This window comes from Falco peregrinus, chromosome 2 (assembly GCF_023634155.1).
Source record: "Falco peregrinus isolate bFalPer1 chromosome 2, bFalPer1.pri, whole genome shotgun sequence".
Classification (NCBI taxonomy): Eukaryota; Metazoa; Chordata; class Aves; order Falconiformes; family Falconidae; genus Falco; species Falco peregrinus.
This window is the reverse complement of record NC_073722.1, coordinates 73421215-73439492: the sequence shown is the minus strand read 5'-3', so window position 1 is coordinate 73439492 and position 18278 is coordinate 73421215. Positions and strand designations below refer to the sequence as shown.

General features: G+C 40.7%; 1 protein-coding gene across 18 annotated transcripts in view; it reads left to right on the top strand.

Annotated features, from left to right (window-relative positions):
• The window catches only part of LOC101913649 (melanopsin-like), a 49961-nt gene that overhangs the window by 25642 nt on the left and 6041 nt on the right, over nt 1-18278 (top strand). For 12 of the 18 annotated variants that reach the window (XM_055796589.1, XM_055796585.1, XM_055796587.1 and 9 more), the window contains 8 exons: nt 790-923; nt 2462-2665; nt 3078-3249; nt 5001-5156; nt 6295-6402; nt 11397-11571; nt 13680-13766; nt 15467-15616. In XM_055796589.1, the coding sequence (XP_055652564.1) occupies nt 790-923; nt 2462-2665; nt 3078-3249; nt 5001-5156; nt 6295-6402; nt 11397-11571; nt 13680-13766; nt 15467-15616 (1186 nt within the window). Of the gene's footprint in view, nt 1-512; nt 676-789; nt 924-2461; nt 2666-3077; nt 3250-5000; nt 5157-6294; nt 6403-11396; nt 11572-13679; nt 13767-15466; nt 15617-16080; nt 16198-17527; nt 17774-18278 lie in introns of all 18 variants that reach the window. The other 6 variants (XR_003552489.2, XR_003552491.2, XR_003552488.2 and 3 more) reach the window with 6 other exon arrangements.

Here is an 18278-nt window from a genome sequence, read left to right as displayed (position 1 = left end):
CACCAAGTAAAAGCAAGAGGTTCTTTATCATGTTACCAGTATCTTTATTCCTCTTAGCCAGAGCCAAGGGTAATCTTGAATGCCAGCTGAAAGTTTCCGAAGAGGTTGTAACTCCAGATATCCCTAGGAAGTGAGACTACATAAGGTGGTGAGATGCCGTGGAAAAAAACCTAGAAGTGGTGGTTTTTATCTCTGGATTAACTTTGCTTGCTGACTGGCTGCCCCTTTCGCATTCCTTGTTGTGGCATTTAATGTTGCCTGTTCATCTGCAACTGAGAGCTTTTGTTCTCTTATGAGATGTATATGAACAAAGGCATTGTTTTCAAATCTCTGTGCATGCTCTGATTGTGCTGTAGCACTTTGGAAAGGGTCATTTAGTTAGTGGTAATATGGCAACTCCTCAGCTCGGGGCTTTTAAAAATTCCCCAAAAGCAGGTTCTTTGGCTCAATACCCTGCTTCAGATCCTGATCTTGTGCAGTGCAGGACATGCTCAGTGTTACTGTGCTTATAGGGAACTGCTCTTCTGAACAAATCCACGTATTTCAACACAGCTGGAATTCTCCTCCGTTTGAAGAAAAAACAGTCAGTTTTATCCCCCCTGCTATTATCAGTCATTTTGAAATGACTACATCTGTAGCTGGAGTAATTGACTGATGATGAGCAATTGATTGACTGTAAGTAACTATTGATTCCAACCTGGATAACAGTTGTTTATGCTGGTGAGCAAAGTTATAAAGTTAACTGTTCACTTTGTCTATTTTACATCACTTATTTCTCATGTTTTTAAGCAACAAGAAATTGAGGACACCCCAAAACTACTTCATAATGAATTTGGCTGTGAGCGACTTCCTGATGTCAGCTTCTCAGGCACCCATGTGCTTTGTCAACAGCTTGCACAGAAAGTGGATACTTGGAGAAATAGGTACTTTTCAACATTAATACTTACATCACCAACTCTACACTGTCTGCAACCTATTTTAGGCGTAACAATCTTGGCTTGTGCTGTAGAGACAGCAGCACAAGATTCTTGAGTAACAGCCGCGGTTCTTGACATCATCAGTCAGCTTGATAGCGCATGTTTTGTGTTATAGGTTTGATTCTTTCATCTTACTTATTTTGGAAAGAGAGGAGTCAACATCAACATGTAATCATGTTACCGTTTAGCTTTTAAGGGCAGAGGTTATGGCTGAAGATGGCTAGAGAAGTTTTATTAAGTTCTAAATATTTTTCTTTGTATTAGTTTAAGAAGGAGTTAATATTTTTTAGAAATGTATGTTGATATCCATTAGCATGCTTCTAGGAATCTCACGTATGTTGATAGCCAATAGCATGCTTCTAGGAATGTCACATTTGATTCAGAGATTTAAATAACAATAACCAGTTGAGAGGTCTGCAAATTTAAGTTCTTTCTTTCCAACTGCAAGAAAGATACGGCGATGCATGCTCAAATTGTAGCTGAAATGTGGGTATAGCAAGTTTCTCAGAAGGCTTGATGCTTTGCTTGGTACTGCTCATCACATCATTGGGTGAAAATTTGCACCAAGTAGTGGCTGTGTATTGGTGGAGCAAGCCTGGAGACCATGTATTATTTAGCGGCACAGAAGGGCTGCTCTTTAGTTTGAGGATATTTTTAGTCTTGCCCCAACCCCTTAGGTGCAATCAGTGTAAATTATTCTGCTGCCACAAATGATGGGATTGATTTGGGCTGAGTAAGATGTGGTCCTTAACTGCAGGTTACTAATAAAGGCCTATAAAGTAGAAGTATGCTTTAAGATTAAATTTGATATTTTGACTGCCTCCCATTCCTGGTGGGCTGTTGTCTATAACCACACAGGATGACAATGAGACATCGCAAAAACTGACTCAGGTTTCTGAATCAAATTACGGGCAGTATAACTCTGCAAGTTTTCATCTCTGCCAAAATGCCTGAATGCAAAGAGGGGAAAAAACTAGTTTCACGTAAAAACTGTCAATTTTTTTAAAACTGCTGCTGTGAACTGTAGGAGCCAGAGCTATGTTTTGCAGCTGATCTTTTAGCCATCAAATTTAAACCACTTCTACATTTTAAGCTACATAAAACAAAGTCATTTTTTGAAACATCCATCTGTCATGCTGCAGCCTGTTAAGATCAATATATTGGGCAACAGTCCAGGAAAATGTAATTTTAATTAGATTGGATTTTCTTTGAGGCAGTTTTCCATTGACAAAAGGTTCCCAGTTGCAGCCCACAGTGGAGTAGGACTTTTTAAATACATAGGTTTGTATTTCACTAATATTTGTGGTTTTTCTAATAAACATTTAATAACTATGAGATTGTGAGGCTAAGAAAATTCTTCTAATGGGAGAGAAGTCCTCAACTCCTCAACCAGGAAAAAAATAAGAGGTTTATCTTGTCAGTTTCTGAGAAAAAAAATGCATGTGTTTTAAGAAAATCCCTGACATTGCCATTTTCTGCTTCAGGCTGTGATTTGTACGCTTTCTGTGGGGCACTCTTCGGAATAACCTCAATGGTGACTTTATTAGCTATTTCTGTTGACCGCTACCTTGTGATCACTAAACCCCTGCGATCCATACAGTGGACTTCAAAGAAACGCACCATGCAGATCATCGCTCTTGTGTGGCTGTACTCACTTGGATGGAGTGTGGCTCCGCTCTTGGGGTGGAGTATGTTGTCTGCTCTCTATCTTCTTCTAGTGTTCCCTACGTGGTCTGGTTTAGCCTTGCTCGGGGCATAAAAAAAATGGGGTTTTTGGTAAGTTCTCAGGGAAATGTCTAGCCAAACCTGATGGCTTGTCATTGTACTGTATATCTGCACCTACTGCAGTGCAGATACCCTCCTCCCTACCCCCAGGTTATATTCAAGCAGAATAAAATGCAGATGGAGTATTAGGTGTATCTGAGGGTCTGGCAGTCAGGACCTCCTCTCTGCATTCAGACCACATGTATCATATGGCCAGCATAACTCTTTAAGACTACATATACAGTACGGGGTTTATTTGAAGTGCTCAGTTGTTGGATCAGCAACTGCAGAAGCTTTGGGTGCATGTGCGAATAATGTATTCCATGTATTTCATAGGTTCCTATGTGCCTGAGGGCTTGATGATATCCTGTACATGGGACTATGTAACCTACTCCCCTGCAAACAGAAGTTACACCATGATTTTGTGTTGCTGCGTTTTTTTTATTCCCCTGATAATAATATTCCATTGTTATTTATCTATGTTCCTGGCCATAAGACGTACTGGCAGGTAAGCAATGTAGTGAAATAAGTAAATCTCCTTTTCTTGTATTAGAAGATTTTCTCAATTTCTTTAGCTGCAGAAAAATCTGAATCAAAAATTAATCTGAATTGAAATTGGAGGTAAAGTGGCAGATCATTAACAGCTGTAACTGCAGAAATAATTTTGCCAATGTAAAAACCGGAATGGATGTATATATTTTGTAGTAGGGAAAGAAGTCTCTGGTGGTTCTAATCTTATTGCAGACTGTGATAATTAATACTACATCAGGTAATTTAATAGTTTGGATTATTTGTATTTCAGATTTGCAATATAAGGAACACAGTCCTTGTGCATTCCAGCACAATTTTTGGCCCCAAGGGATGATAAACAGCATATAGCAATGGGGGCATCATCTGCCTTTGAGCTGCTCCGTAAATATATTATTGTCCTCATATTTTTTGACAGTTTTATTTAAGGCAGGCATCCCAGAAAACCTTGTGGTTCACTCAAGCATCACAACTGCACTTAAAATATCTGGCTATGCTTGTTAGGACAATTTTTTTCCAAATTCTTTGTCTATATTTGAAAAAAAGGAAAAAAATCAGCAGGTGTTAGCCCTGTAAAGTAACTTCATTCTGTCAGTTATTTTCTCCTCATGAGCACATGACTTTGGTCTGATCCAACACCAGCTGGAGCTGTGGGTCCTTCTCATTGCTTGCAATGTCATCAGCTCACATGATTTTTCTTTGCATCTGCCTGCAGGCACTTGTTGAATTCATTTGGCTTCACAAAGCTAAATTCCATTTTTACAAGCCTAAAGTGAAGTTCTTACTGAACTCTATGTTTTTGGTCCTGGTTTTTACTATGCTTTGGTTATGCATATTTGGTACCAAGCGAAGGAGCAAATAATGCATGCTTATAACAATGGTGTCCTGCACACCTGTGAAGCACAGTGGCCGCAAGATTTTTTTTATGCCTTTTGCTCGCTAATACAGTAAATTCACTTCACAAGTGTGTTCACAGTGCACCAGGAAGGAGTTTGTTATCCTGCTGGCTGGTAATTACTGTCTTCAGCCTGAAACATATCTTCATGTAACAATGCTGATATGCATAAGTTGTTATTTCTATGCCAAATTATATAAAACCATTTTTTTTTTAATAAAAAATGTTCACCTGATGTGAGAAGACAATTTGGTGGGACATTTTTTTGGTAAAAGTATTAGGACTGCCTGTTGTACTCCCCCCCTGAAAATACTAACATTCTAGTGAATAAATGTGCAAGTAAGTAAAAATGCCCCCATAAACATTTGGGGTCATGTTCCTCAGAGTATTCCAGCTCACGTTACCTCATCAGCTGGGATTTCTGCAAGCTGTTCCTCCCTTGGAAAGCAAGAGCCGTAAGATTTGATTTTTGCTTGCAGCTGTGCCTCTGTTCGCTCCACCTCTGAAAGCAATGAAGGGCAAGGGGTACCAATTTCTTCACCTTTCCAACACGAAACCTTCCTTGTGTTAGGATAAGGGTATGATATTCCCGTCCTCTAGTCCCAGGGGTTCTGGCTCAGTCCCACAGGTAAACAAAGCTCAGACAGAATGCCTGGGACCATTTTATTTCATTAATTACCTTCTAGAGTTTTAACTATCAGAAAACAAAAAAAGCATTAGTGCAAGGAAAGTTTAAATCCGCTTCATTTTGCGTATTGCTGAGAACATATTAGAGATAGTGCACCTCACTTTTTCTCCCTCCTGCTGACATATCTGCATTTTCCCCCCCCTCTTAGAGATGTTCAAAGGCTGGGGTCCTGCAGCCAGAAATCCTACCTTTCTCAGTCCATGAAGAATGAATGGAAACTGGCAAAAATTGCTTTTGTGGTCATCATTGTGTTTGTCTTGTCCTGGTCTCCATATGCTTGTGTCACCTTGATTGCCTGGGCGGGGTAAGTGGACATGTAATCAAAAGAGCATGTATTATTCTAAAATGTAAATATGATTCGTACTGTCACCCACAAGAAGCAGATCTCCCTTTTGAAAGGGTTTTTAGTAGTTGGAGGTTTTATTACGTTGGAGGTGATACTGCATTCTTCGCTATGTCCTTGTGGATAAAGCCAGAAAAGGGACTATTTGTCTATGTATTTTAAAACTATTATAATTTTCTACCTGCATTTTTGGTACACATTGTTTTCTCTCCCCCATGATACTTTCTTTGTATGAATTGGAGGAGTTTACCTCTTCTCTCCTGATACCTGTTCTTTCAAGAAGCTTACTCCGTACACTGCTGCCTCTGACAGAAGGCAGAAAAGAGTTTATATTCCCTCATATTCACCCTGAACTTCCATCTTTCTCCAACTGCTTTCCACTTCAAAGGGACCTGTTGTCTTCTCAGTGCATGTTCTTGATTTCAAGGTCGGTTTGGATGGGGCTTTGAGCAACCTCATCTAATGAAAGATGTCTGTCCCCACAGCAGAGAGGTTGGATGGTCTTTAAGGGTTGCTTCCAACCCAAACCATTCTGTTATTCTGTATTAATTGTGGTTATCCTGCACTGACATTGATCACATGTGATTGACTCTGGGAGCTTAATGACAAGAGGAGAATATTGGTTTCAAACCGCTTCCAGTCCTCTCTTCCTTCTGCAGTGTTTGCAGCTGAGTCACTGACACCCATTACTGTGCAGCGTGGAATTTTAGGTTTGATGCTGTTTTCTTTTCCGTTGACATTCCCTTTTCCCAGATGGTCACAAAAGGGGTTGTTTTGGTGGTGTTTTGTTTTTGGTTTGTTGTTTTTTTTTTTTGCCTAGTGTAGAAACAGGGAAGGTGGTTCTTTGTGTTCCTGGTCATCCTTAAATAGATAACTAATTATTTGCATGCCCTTCATCTCCAAATGATTGAAACCAAGTACATACTATCAAATGCAAGCCTTTCGTCTGAGCAAAGAATGAATTTGAATGAATTAACATTTCAGGGGTATTTCTTATAAAGCGATCACAGCACAAAACCAGTTGAAAAGAGTATTATGTTTTAGCAATTTAATATTAATCCATGGCATAGCTGTGTGTGATATTTTTGCTTTGTTTTAGTCGAGGCGACACCCTAACACCATATTCCAAATCTGTGCCAGCAGTTATTGCAAAAGCTTCTGCAATCTACAACCCCATCATATATGCAATAATTCACCCAAGATACAGGTACAGTAAACATATAGGTATGTGTATAACTGTACATGCAAATGTGTTTCTTTACAATGAATGAACTACCCTCATTCCCTCAGCCTCACCCCATGCAGTCGGTGCTCCTGCCCTGGCCACCCCATGATGGGATCTGGGTGGTCAGACCCTGCGCCACGTCCACCTGGTACAGGGCATCCCAGACTGGACATGGAGCCCAGGGGTGGCCAACAGAGAACAGTCCCTCCCTTCACCTTTCTTCACCCTCACAACCCTTTGCCCTTTTATTTCCTTCTCAAGTGTCTTGCAGCCAGTGAATGAGTTTGAGCTGAAAGGTATGAATTCTGCTTTTCATCCAGGCCCTCTGACTGCAGTAAAGTAAGGGATGGAGAGTATAAAGATAACTTGTTCCTACAGAGTAGATAATTAGAAAGGTAACAATGTATTGTAAAAAAAGATTTCCATACCTTTCCGATGGGAAACCTACAAGATTAGGGGAATGTAAGACACTCCTCCAAAGAATCAGAAACCTTTCCCTTTGCACAAGAATGTCCTTTATAATCTCCTTTAACAACTTCTCTAGAATATCCCAGTTGTCCTCCAGAGACCAGCTCAGCCTTTCCCAACATGTAGGGAAAGCATGAGAAGGAACCACCTTGTGTTTCAGAAAGGTCACCTGCTCTTAAGGCATGCGTAGTACAGACACATGAAAAATTACTGTGTCTTCAGCTGTGTGGTCCTAAAAGGAGTTAAAAATGCTTTTACAAGGGAATAAGCTGGCATGGTGTTCTGCTGAATGGTTTCAAGCAAGGACAAGCTTACCTTGCACATCCCAGATGCTATGCAAGCTAAAACTTTTCTGAAGTCAACATTTCATTTAGAAATGTCCTCCCAGCTTCACCTGAGAAATGTGTTCAAGTGCTGGCAAAGTCAGTCACTTCTGTTAAAACTTCTGAAATATTTGGTTTCTAAAAATCCAGCAAAAATATTTGTGTGTGTGTGTGTGGCTTTCTGAGATATTTTTTGTTTGTTTGATGTAAGGAAAGGGATACAACTCCGCTGTGTTCTCAGCTCTATCTCCAGCATTATGTAGGCTCCTAAATATTTTTTTTCACCTTTATGACTCACAGCAGTATACTTAGAAGAAGCTATAGCTGACACAGAAGATACAGCTCAAAGCTTGCAATTTCCTCCCATAGCTGTATGTAATGTGTTTCTTAAACACTGGTGGTAAAAAAAAGACTTTATAAAAGGAGAAATGCTTGTAACAGAGCTGCTATTCAGCATATCTCTAGATTTTTCTGCAAGTCTTTCAAAGTGTATCTACCACAAAGGGATGCTACATCAAAAGTTCCGACAAAACGGCAATGCTGTGGTGATAAATGTATAAGTGCCACTAGATGGCAGGGTTAGTCGTTGGTATGAGGTTTGTCTCGCCCAAGAAGGGGAAAAGCTGCTAACTTATATTGCCTGAAGAATAGGATCTGGGAGCTGGAAGTTGAATTCATTTTTTTTGAATGTCTGATGAACAGTCGTGTGGTGGTTTAAAGTCGTAAGGCCAGTGGCAATACACCCAGAAATGGTGAAAATACGTATTTTGTTTGAATATGTCTGCTATTGTAATTAACACCATCTCGCATCCTCCAAAAACCTCAGTCCATCTTATTCTTTGAAGATTGTGGAGCATTTTGGTTTAGAACAGGGCAATGACTAATCTCTGAGAGCTTGTGGAAGTTGAATGACAAATTTTGCATGTCTGGCTGCTGCATTATGAACCTGTTATTTTTTTCTGATCCAAAGGTATTATGTTTGGTGATTCCTTACAGTATTTTTGCAAGGTCAAGTGAGTGTTTTCAAAGCAGCTACTATACATCCAACTGCTTCAATTAGTCTTTTTCCTATCAGCCTTGGCTTTTATAAGTAAGACTTTATTAAGAAAAAGGCTGAAGTCTGAAACAGGATTTCAGACACACTCTTAACAAGTGTTTTGTTTCATTTTTTCCTGCTTCCTAATTTATATTTCTAGACGTATCAACAAGAGAAGTGTTTATGGAGTTGTTGTGAAGGCATTTCATAGACTTAGGAGTCATCCAGTCAGGAAAAGAAGTAACATTGGGTGCCCCGTGATGACTCAAGCATGTGGTTTTAAAAGTGAAAAAGCAGCTACAGTACACCAAGAAATCAGCTGGTGAAAATATGTTGGCAGGAGCAATTTTGTTTGAACAGTGAATAATGAATATGTATGTAAAGATCAATGTTGCTGTATAATTTCCAAATCTTCTAATAATTCGCATTATGCCTTGAAAGTAATTTATCCAATGATGGATAAATGGGTCAGTCTGCTCAGGTCCAAGACTTAAGGGTTTGGGCAGGGGTTAAATTGCAATTTTCCATTGGAACTACTGAACTAAGTTAACTTTCTAGGAAAGGGCATCTAGACATCAGGACCTAAAATGTTCAGATATGGCTCAAACCAATGGCATGCCACTACCAAAGCAAGATACTTTTTGGCATAGAATTGCTGTCCCTGCATCATAACACCCCAACAGATCAAATAAGTCTTTTTGTGGGGTTTCTTTTCCTTAAGCAATCAAAAAAGTACATTGCAATGAATGTAACTGAAAATACGACAGTGATCTTTATGATAGTACTCAGTTAAGAACTGGTCTAAGAAGTTACCTGCTATACTACCCCCGACAAACCCGCTCCCCACCAGCACACAGGAGAAAAACACTTCTTTCCCTGACAGGTATCACTGGAAGTAACAAATGTAGGTAAGGAAATGTATGCAAAGTTTTAATTCACAAAATGCTCTTTTGTGGGGGAAGACAGTTTTCACTCCTTTAACAACCTGTATGTGAGAGAACATCGCTTGGCTGTGTTAGTTATTGCAGAAAATTCCTTACCTTTTGGAATTTTTAGGGTTTTTAATCATTTGTTCATAGCAAATGGAAATTCTGCATCTCCATGTTTCCAACTTGCTCCCAAGAGAAACACACTTATACAAAATGACTTATTCAAAATTGTTCCATCATAAATAACAGAATAATCATAAATAATTTTGAACTGCAGTATTTTATCAAAGAATTGTTTGCAATTACTACATATTTGACTTTAGGTGAATTTTATTTCAGTGGCTTATAAAAATATCATTAAATAAGTGCTTTAGTTTGTACCTATTATGTATTTCACACGTACAGTATTAAAACTCCTTTCAAAATCTGTACTGTCATCCCAGCCAACAAAATGTCCTTCAACAGTGCTCCCAAATGTTAGTAAAATTAAAACTCTGGTCCCTCAAGACATCAAAAATGTTCTTATGTTGTCCTTGAAAATATATTTCCTGAAATTCCAGCATGAGGAGGTCTCTGCATGAAATCCCAATTAATAAATGGGATGGTATGTTTTACACCAACTTGAAGTTATTGATTAGTTTCCAGCCCCAGGTAGACTGTGGCAGACATAAAAAGCTACGTCTATGTCGGAGGGAAGTGGTTTAGCCTTCTCAGCTGAGGAAAAAAGCTGGCCGATGCTTTTTCAGCACCAGCCTGAGGTCTTCAACATGAAAATTAACTTATGGGGGCTTGGCATTTTCTTATGTCCTGTAAACCCTTGCTGATTCTCAAAACTTTTTATTTCCTGCACCACATTAGCTCTTTTTTTTTTTCTTTTTTTTTTTATCCGGCACCATATGGGCAGACTCCTGCACCTCCAAGCAGCTTGGTGGGGGTCTGCCAGCTCACTGGCAGGGGTCTTGGCAGAATCAGGAATGATGGTGCAGGTAGAAAGCTTTCTTCAGTACTTGTCTCCACTGTAGGCACAGAGTTGCTGTTCAGTTGCCTTTGAAGTTAGAGAGCAAAGACACACAGAAGTCTGGTATACTGAGAGTGCTGATGATGCTACATATTGGGGTGTGGTGGTGGCAGTAGTTTATTTTGTTGGTGGGTTTTTTTGTTGTTTTTTGTTTGTTTGCTTGCTTTTTTAATTGACAAACCAGTAATCTTATCTTGTGATCCCAGAATTAGGTCTCTGAGGCTATAACACGTGTGATCATTCATGAGAATAGAAATGATAACTTAAAATGTACTAGTTATTCAACAAACCTGCTATCTATAGAAGCAAAGATTTTACAATATACACCTACTTGACTTGCATCTCAGTGTAAAGTCAATATAGCAACATCTGTCACTGATCCATAAATCCTGTGTATCAGTTGTTTTCCATATGCCTCCTTGCTGCCTCACTTCTTGACTTGTTCACTTGGGTTTGTGCCATTATTAGCTTTGTCTGTTGGGCTGAAATAATGGAATGGGAGGCACTGGGGAGGTGTTATACCAAATGCAGTGCTCTGGCTAGCATTGTCCTGCCAGCTCTCGGTGACAGCAAGGAGCAAGGCCAGCTGGCATTGTGCAGGGGAGGCTCTTGGGCTCTCCTGCTCCATGCAGGGCCAGGCCTGGAGCCAGGAGAAGAACACTCATACAGCCATGACTGAGATTATTATTTGACAAATAAGGCAGGTTTTAATTTCTTTGGGACCTTCTCCTCTATGCTTGTGCAGAGTATTAATTCCTGATAGGAATTTACAGGAGCTGCCGTGATACAAATAAATAACAATATCTGATTCTTCTGGCCTTCTCCCCCTCCCTTTTTCTTCCCTTGTCCTGTGCCTTTGCACAGTGAAGACCTTCATACTTGCTAACCTGAAAGTTTTTTGGGGTTAACATTTTAATTAAATCAGAAACAAATCATGGTCTTCAAGATATTTTCATTTCTTACTACTTATCCATGCAGCTCTTCCATATGTGTTTTGACGCAAGGCCCAGAAGCCACCTGCTATTTTCCTTTCAGCCTGTTGAGTAGTTTCCTCTAGATATACCATGCTGTTTCCATGAGACGACCTCAATCAAAACAGAAGCCATGCTGAAGTTATGGAAAGAGACAGTACTTTCACATGACTTTCAAAGCTGCATCTTCAACGTGCCGTTTATTTTTTCTCTTCTCCTGTTTTCCTTCAGAAAAACCATCCACAATGCTGTTCCCTGCTTGAGGTTCCTAATACGAATATCGAAGAATGACCTCCTGAGAGGCTCCATAAATGAGTCATCATTCAGGACCTCTCTCTCCAGCCATCAGTCTCTTGCTGGCAGGACCAAGAGCACTTGTGTTTCGTCAGTTTCCACTGGAGAAGCTGTAAGTCTTTTCTTGTTTCTGTGAAGGAAAGGGAGTATAACGTTTCTCAAACTCCCAAAATAACCAGCTCTATAAATACATATTCAGAATTAGAGAATGGAAAACGGTGGGGGGTAACTACATTTTCGGGGTCATGTGAGGTCATTTCTGCAGCTTTTTGGGAAGTTTGTGCATGATTTCTCATCTCAAAAATTATCCAGGCCAGCATATCTGCATGGTTCAGATGCTTACTGGGACTATGGCTGTTCAGGTTGTCTAATATGAATAAAAAAGAGCTATTGTCAGGCGTTCCCTATGTCACCAACCACTTCCCATAATCCAGTATCTGAGTGGTCTATCCAAAAGCTTTCTTATTATTTTAAAGGAAGTCTATTTTCTGGAGGATAGGAAACTTTGATTTCCATCCCCTCCCCCCCTTCCAACGCCCCCCCCCCCCCCCCCCCCCCCCGGATTTTAATCATGAGGAGTTGGAAGAGTCCTGCACCTGGAGCAAGGTGGGGTGTTTTGTAAGCATCACACCCCAAGTCTCAGTAAGGCTGGTGACCGAGGGACTTAGAAATAAAAGGATCCTTTGAGATTCTTCACAGCCATTCTCAGCCCGACCCTGCCTGCCTCTCTGCGTCACAGGAGGCTGGGCTTGTGTGCAGAGGTGCTGGGAAGGGGGCTCCTGGGGAGGACTGGCAGCTGTGGGCCTGGGCTGCCCCGCATTCAGCTCAGCTGTAAGAAACCTCCCTGAACGATGGCTGCCGTCGGTAACCTTTCACGAGGCTCTAAATCACTGTGAGGGCTGAGCAGCAGACCCTGGGCTGTCCCCACGAGGCAGGTGGCAGTGGGCGGGCAAGGCCGGAGCTGGGCTGTCCTGTGTGGTCACCTGCAGGCTGGCCCTTCCCGGGTGGCTTGGGAAGGCTGGAAGTCCTTCATTTGGGAACGGACTTAGGACCACCAGGAAAACCAGCACGAACAGTGCACCGCTCTCGAACAAGTTAATTTTGCACTGCATTTTCTGCTGGAGGATGGAAGTCACTCCTTTCAGGCAGCAGCACCAGGGAGATTTCTGAATTCTTTTGTGGCTGACAGACAGTAAAGCAAACATACCTGAACGAAAAATGTACTGTACTCCGGGAAACCAGGTGTCCTAGATGCTGCCAGCGCTGTGCCCAGGGTGCTGGCAAGAAATTCAGGCCTTTGGGCTGTGAAATCAAAAAATAAAACAGAAAACCCACTTTAAGTGCCTGAACCCTAATGAAGCAAACTCTATCCCATTACAAAAGACAGTTTCCTTTGCGGTCCGTGCTGCTGCGTCTCTCGCACATGAACCATACGGCTGCATCAGGCAGAGTTACGATTAAAATGACTAATTGCACTTTACTGGGTAGCCTCAGCCATACGGCTGGTGATGTAGTGAGCTGTTGGGAGACAAGGATCCTCTTCCACTTTATCATTGTATATTATGTATCACAGCAGCATTCCTGGCCATCACTGAACAGCCTACAGGTTACTGTATTAAAGACGGGTAATAATGATGATACTTAAGTATCATGAAATCTCTTAAATGGGGCGTGTTTTCTCATTCAAAATTAGAAGGTCTTGAAATACCATGCAATGGACAAGCTGCTTCTCAGGAGAGGCCTTGTCCAGAATTGACAAGCTTTTTCAATAATGTTTCATAAAATATATCTGCCATAAAATTTATTTTAAATTAAACCAGTACATAGAAGAGTGAAAGGCCTCTCTTAGTCTGGGCAAAGCCTTTTTTAGCATTCTGTTGTTCAGGTTTGAGCCCAAGGGAGTTTTGAAGTGTGTGATGGGACTCTTGTGGAGTGTGATTGACTACTGTACCACACCTCACAGCACAAGAATCCCCAAATTTGCTCGCCTTGGTTCTCATAGTCTTCAGGGCATGGGGAGCACTTTCACGTTTATCTGGTTGTTGCTATAACAGGGCAAAAGACCTTAATGAGACAGAAAAAAAAGTGACTCACTTTGTATAGGCTATGAAATTTAGCGTTTGTCTTGGCTCTTGAAAACATAAACAAATGCATAATATTTCTGTGGCAACGTAAATAAGAATGAGATAATCTATCCTACTGATTTAATTCCATTCACAGACCACTGACGACACAATGATGCATGAAAGTATCAACTGTGATGATTTCATAAACCACAAATTACCCAGATTATCCTTGCAATACGAGGTTAGTATATGCAACATGCAAATATTCTATCATTAAAAAAAAAAAAGAGTATATTTATATTTTGTTTGGGATTGTTTAATAGCTTGAGCAAAGAGAGCACCCACACACATCTGTATCCCCCTTGAGATCATGGGGACTACTTGGCTGCTTACACTTGTGCTTCATTCTCTCATTGTAGATAGCATGTGTAGCGATGTGGAAATGTGTTGACATAGTTTAAAACATGGAGGATCTTCATTTACTTATTTCCAACCTGTTTTGCCCCTTTTACCTTTTAATTTTCCTTGGATTGAAGTTTATTCCTAAATTTTCTCCCCATTAATCCTTTGTCTGATGCCAAATGAGGTAATTTCAGTTGGATCACCCATCCCGATTCAAGAAGCTTTCAGTTCTTCACTGTTGGTCACTACTTGGTTTTAGTTCATTGGGGTTAGAAGGTTATTGTGCACATTTGGTTGGGGTTGCTGTTTAAAGAGATGGGATAACGTGGGTAAGAGGCTTCAGCCTTTGGCACAACTTTGGCTTAGGAGTCTCAACTAAAACACCTGCTGTTAGCGATGCACAGCACTGCATTGTGCTGAGATGATGCAGCCAAAGGTAATTGTCTTTGGAGCAACTGACAGCTCAGTGCAGCTGTAGAGATTTTAGCTACAACAGCAGCTGCTGAAATAAAAGCTAAGCTCAATGGCCTTTGCATGACAGCAACACTGAGTGCAATTTTGGAATGCTCCAATAAAGTATTGATGGGCAGGAATGACACCAGCACCATTGTAAAAGACACAGCTGTTGCCACGAACACTTTCCTCTGTGTGTTGTGCACATGTTAGTGTAGGGAGCCAACATGTTCATGAGTCATATAAAGTTGTATTTACAGTTTGATTCTACAAGGGAGAAGGAATAAACGGGCAGCAATACATAGATGTATGAGCAAGGTGATGCAGTGGAATTGTGCACTAGCCTCCCACTTGTGTGGAGCCCTATCTATTTATCCATTCATCCAGATCTAAAAGCTGGTATGGAAAACAGTGGAATGATCTCATCTTTGATATTCAACCAAAAAGTCACCACAAAGTTAAGGATGATGAATGGCCCCTGCCTAAGCTTGTAAGTGGAATGGCATGGTTGCAATGTCACAATGGTGCTCCATTACTGGCATGCTCCTAGAAAATCAGTGCAGAGGTCAGCCGTTGCCTCCCATTTCCTAATGGCAATTCAGAGAAGAAGCAAGTTCATGGGGCTTGAGAAGCCCTGGGTGTTCTGGGAATCCAGCCGGGATGTATATAAATGTGGGTTTGGACCTGTCCATGTCCATGGTGTTGTACCAGCTGATGGTCACACGGAATGCCATAACCCATATTAAACAGATTGATTGTACTCATTCCTATCTTTAGGCTTCAAGTCCTATGCAGCTATAAGCCTAGCACAAGCAAGGAGATAAAAACGCTGAAAAATATCCTAGTGAAAAGAGATTAAATAATTTTTCATTATTTCAAAATATTTTATTTTTGTTCAGAAAAACAGTCCAGGTTAAGCAACAAGCTTAAAAATCAAACGTCTCCCCAGGAGAGTTTTGAGTGTGAGACCTGTGTAAGAACAGCTTTAGTTTTCTGTAATTGTGCATGGTTTCTGCCAGAATTTGTGAATTTTTAGAACTGGAGAAAGTATGTAACTGTCTGAAATCCTTCATCATTTGTGATTAGACCTGGAGCGATGTAGAGCTTGACCCGGTAGAGCCAGCTCATAAGAAACTGCAGCCTCACCGAAGTCATTCTTTCTCAACAAGTCTGAGACAGGAGAAGAAAGTCCTGCTCCCAAAGACCTGGAGCTGTGATGCAGCAAGTGCAGAAAAGGTAAGTAAAAAAAAGTCTCTGCTGAGGACTCTCCATTTTACTGTTAATCTTGCTACAGTACATCATCTCTGGAATAATAGCTCAGCCTTTATACCTTTATACAGATGTTTCATCTGTAGGCTTCATTTATACGGATTCCAGTGGCCTTTTCATCTTTGCTGTTATTACTTTCTTTGTGACTAATAAGAATGCCAATAATGTCTTATTAACTTTTTTTCACTGATATGTTGCCTGGTTTTATTGGAAAGCCAGCATCAGCTCATAGCTCTAAAGCTTCATTAAAACCTTTAGTAGCATCAAATGTAAGCTAACGTCTTTGCCTCTTTGTTTGTTTATCTACCCCAGCTCTGGTTCCTCCCATCCTGACACTTGTGCCCACATTGTGGCAGCATCCTTTTATTACAAAGTCAGGGCTGCAAACCAGAGTTTGACATGATAGAAACCACCCTTTTTCTTCTTTTCAGTGTACATTACAATGTTTTACTTTTGTTGAGGGGGAAGACAAGAAAGAAACTCCCATTTCTCCCTAAGGGTGGGAGAGTCTGGCAGCTGCCACCCTTCCCTTACTGAAAGAGGAGATGGTGAGTACTTAGTGCATCTTCTGTGGATGCACCATGCTCATTGCCCAAACCACTGAGGTTTGGTGTCATGCTGTTGAGGAGCACCTCATTTCCTTGAGGAACTGCTGAGGATGGGAGCAGTAGGTCACCTGCAAGTCAGCTTCTGCCAGAACTATAACACAAGTTTCAAAATGACTATTTGTATGGCTGGCACAATGCCAAGCATATATAAGTGCTGCATTTTCAAGAAAAAACATAGACTTACAATCCCCCGATAGTGGTTAGACTGAGTAGCACCCTTTCTGATGGAGGCACCCTTTAATGGGATGACTCTAGTGTGTGTAATGAAACACCCACACCTTGGACAGCTACAGCATCTGCTTCTGTCTGTTGTGCTCCCTTCCAGCTCCAAGGCTAATTGTCTAGAGACAGCGTAGCTTTAAGCAGGAGCAGTTCCAGCCATCCGATGATCCAGTTCCTGCATGTGTCTGCCTTGTCTTCTTTCATGTGTCTCCTTAAGATCAAGTCCTGAGAAACCTTGGTCTTCTCCTGTAAGTGTTGTGAATAGTATTGATGGAAAAACAATGGCTTCAAATGTGGCAGGCAACATGGGTTCAAATCTACTGCCCTCTGTCACTAGACCAGTGTGCCCAAGGTTGTAGGCAAGTGCGAAAGACAAGAGACTGTCTCCAGGTTCTGGAGCACCACTGGCTTTTGGTCTCACAAGGAAGGAGAAGCAAAATAAGTCTGAGGTGTTCTGCATAACATTTTTTAAATTATTATTAAATAAATGTTCCTGTATTCTTGAATTTCTTGAATTTAGCAACTGTGTACCCCACAAGAAGGCTCAGACACTATACTTTGTCCTTGAAAGACATCTGTTGGATTAATTCAATAAACAGTCTTTAAACATAGTACCTTTGTGCTGAGGCTTTCAGTGGTGGTCACTTAGATGTGCGGAGTTTATTTACATTGAACTCTCAAAGCCTCGTTTGCTTTTCTCAGTATTTTCGGTGAAGATTCCTGTGTGGTGTGAAGATCCATTGTGTGTTAGCTAAATGCAATGCATTGATATTCATGCTATCAGAATAAATATTTGTTTGTCAAGCTCAGTTAGAGATTTTCATTATGAGGCCACCCACTTATCCTTAAAAAAAAACCCAACCAACCCTAAAGAAACCCCGCTGCATTTTTATATATTTATTTTAGAATTTTAATAGCATTACTGGGTTGTTTATGACTGAATTTCTATTATGGCACTTCCAAAAATGGTCAAGTATGGAAATCCAGGTGTGTTTTTGGTGAAGGGTCACCTAACTTTTTGATTTAACAAAATATACATTTTTTTTAGGAAAAGAATCTTATGCTTCCTTTGTTTTCTTTAAGAAGACCATCTCAACAACATCTAAAAAACTGATGTACCTCTGAATTCTTTTAACTGACTGAGATCAAGATTCTTAATGCACCATTACAGATGGGTTGTCAAAAAAGAAAAGACATCCCTCAAGTGAAAGTAAAAAAGCCAATTGGTGTCCCAGGCTTGGTGCTTTCCAGAGCATAAAAACCACATGGGACTCTTTTCTGTGCTGCCACAAAGGTATGATCCAGCCCCATGATTTATTGCAGTTAATTAGGATGGTAACAGATTTGATGTAGACTGACACCTAGAAACCTGGCATGGCAGGGAAGAGGCCTTTTTGGAAGCATTAAAATGCAGGCATGTATCATGAGGATAAGATAGGTTTGGATACTTGATTTCAAAGGACAGTTGCCAAGTGTGCTCTGTGCATCCAGGTTTTGTGTCAAGGGAATTACCCAGCATGACAACTATTAAAAATACTTGGAAGTGGTGTCCTTCCCACTAAGCCGTATCCAAAAGAAACCCATCCTTCTGCAGCAGTGAAAACAGCACTTGAAGAAGGGAGGAGTGGTTTTGAGTTTTTTCATTCTGTTGCTATATTTGATTTGGAAAAACAGACTTTTCTTCTTTGTCAGATTGATTTAAATGACTTTTTTCAGTACATTGTGCTTGCCTGCACTTGGGTAGGTACGGCAGCTGGAGACACCATTATCGATGGGGACTGGTGAGTGATTCCTGCTTA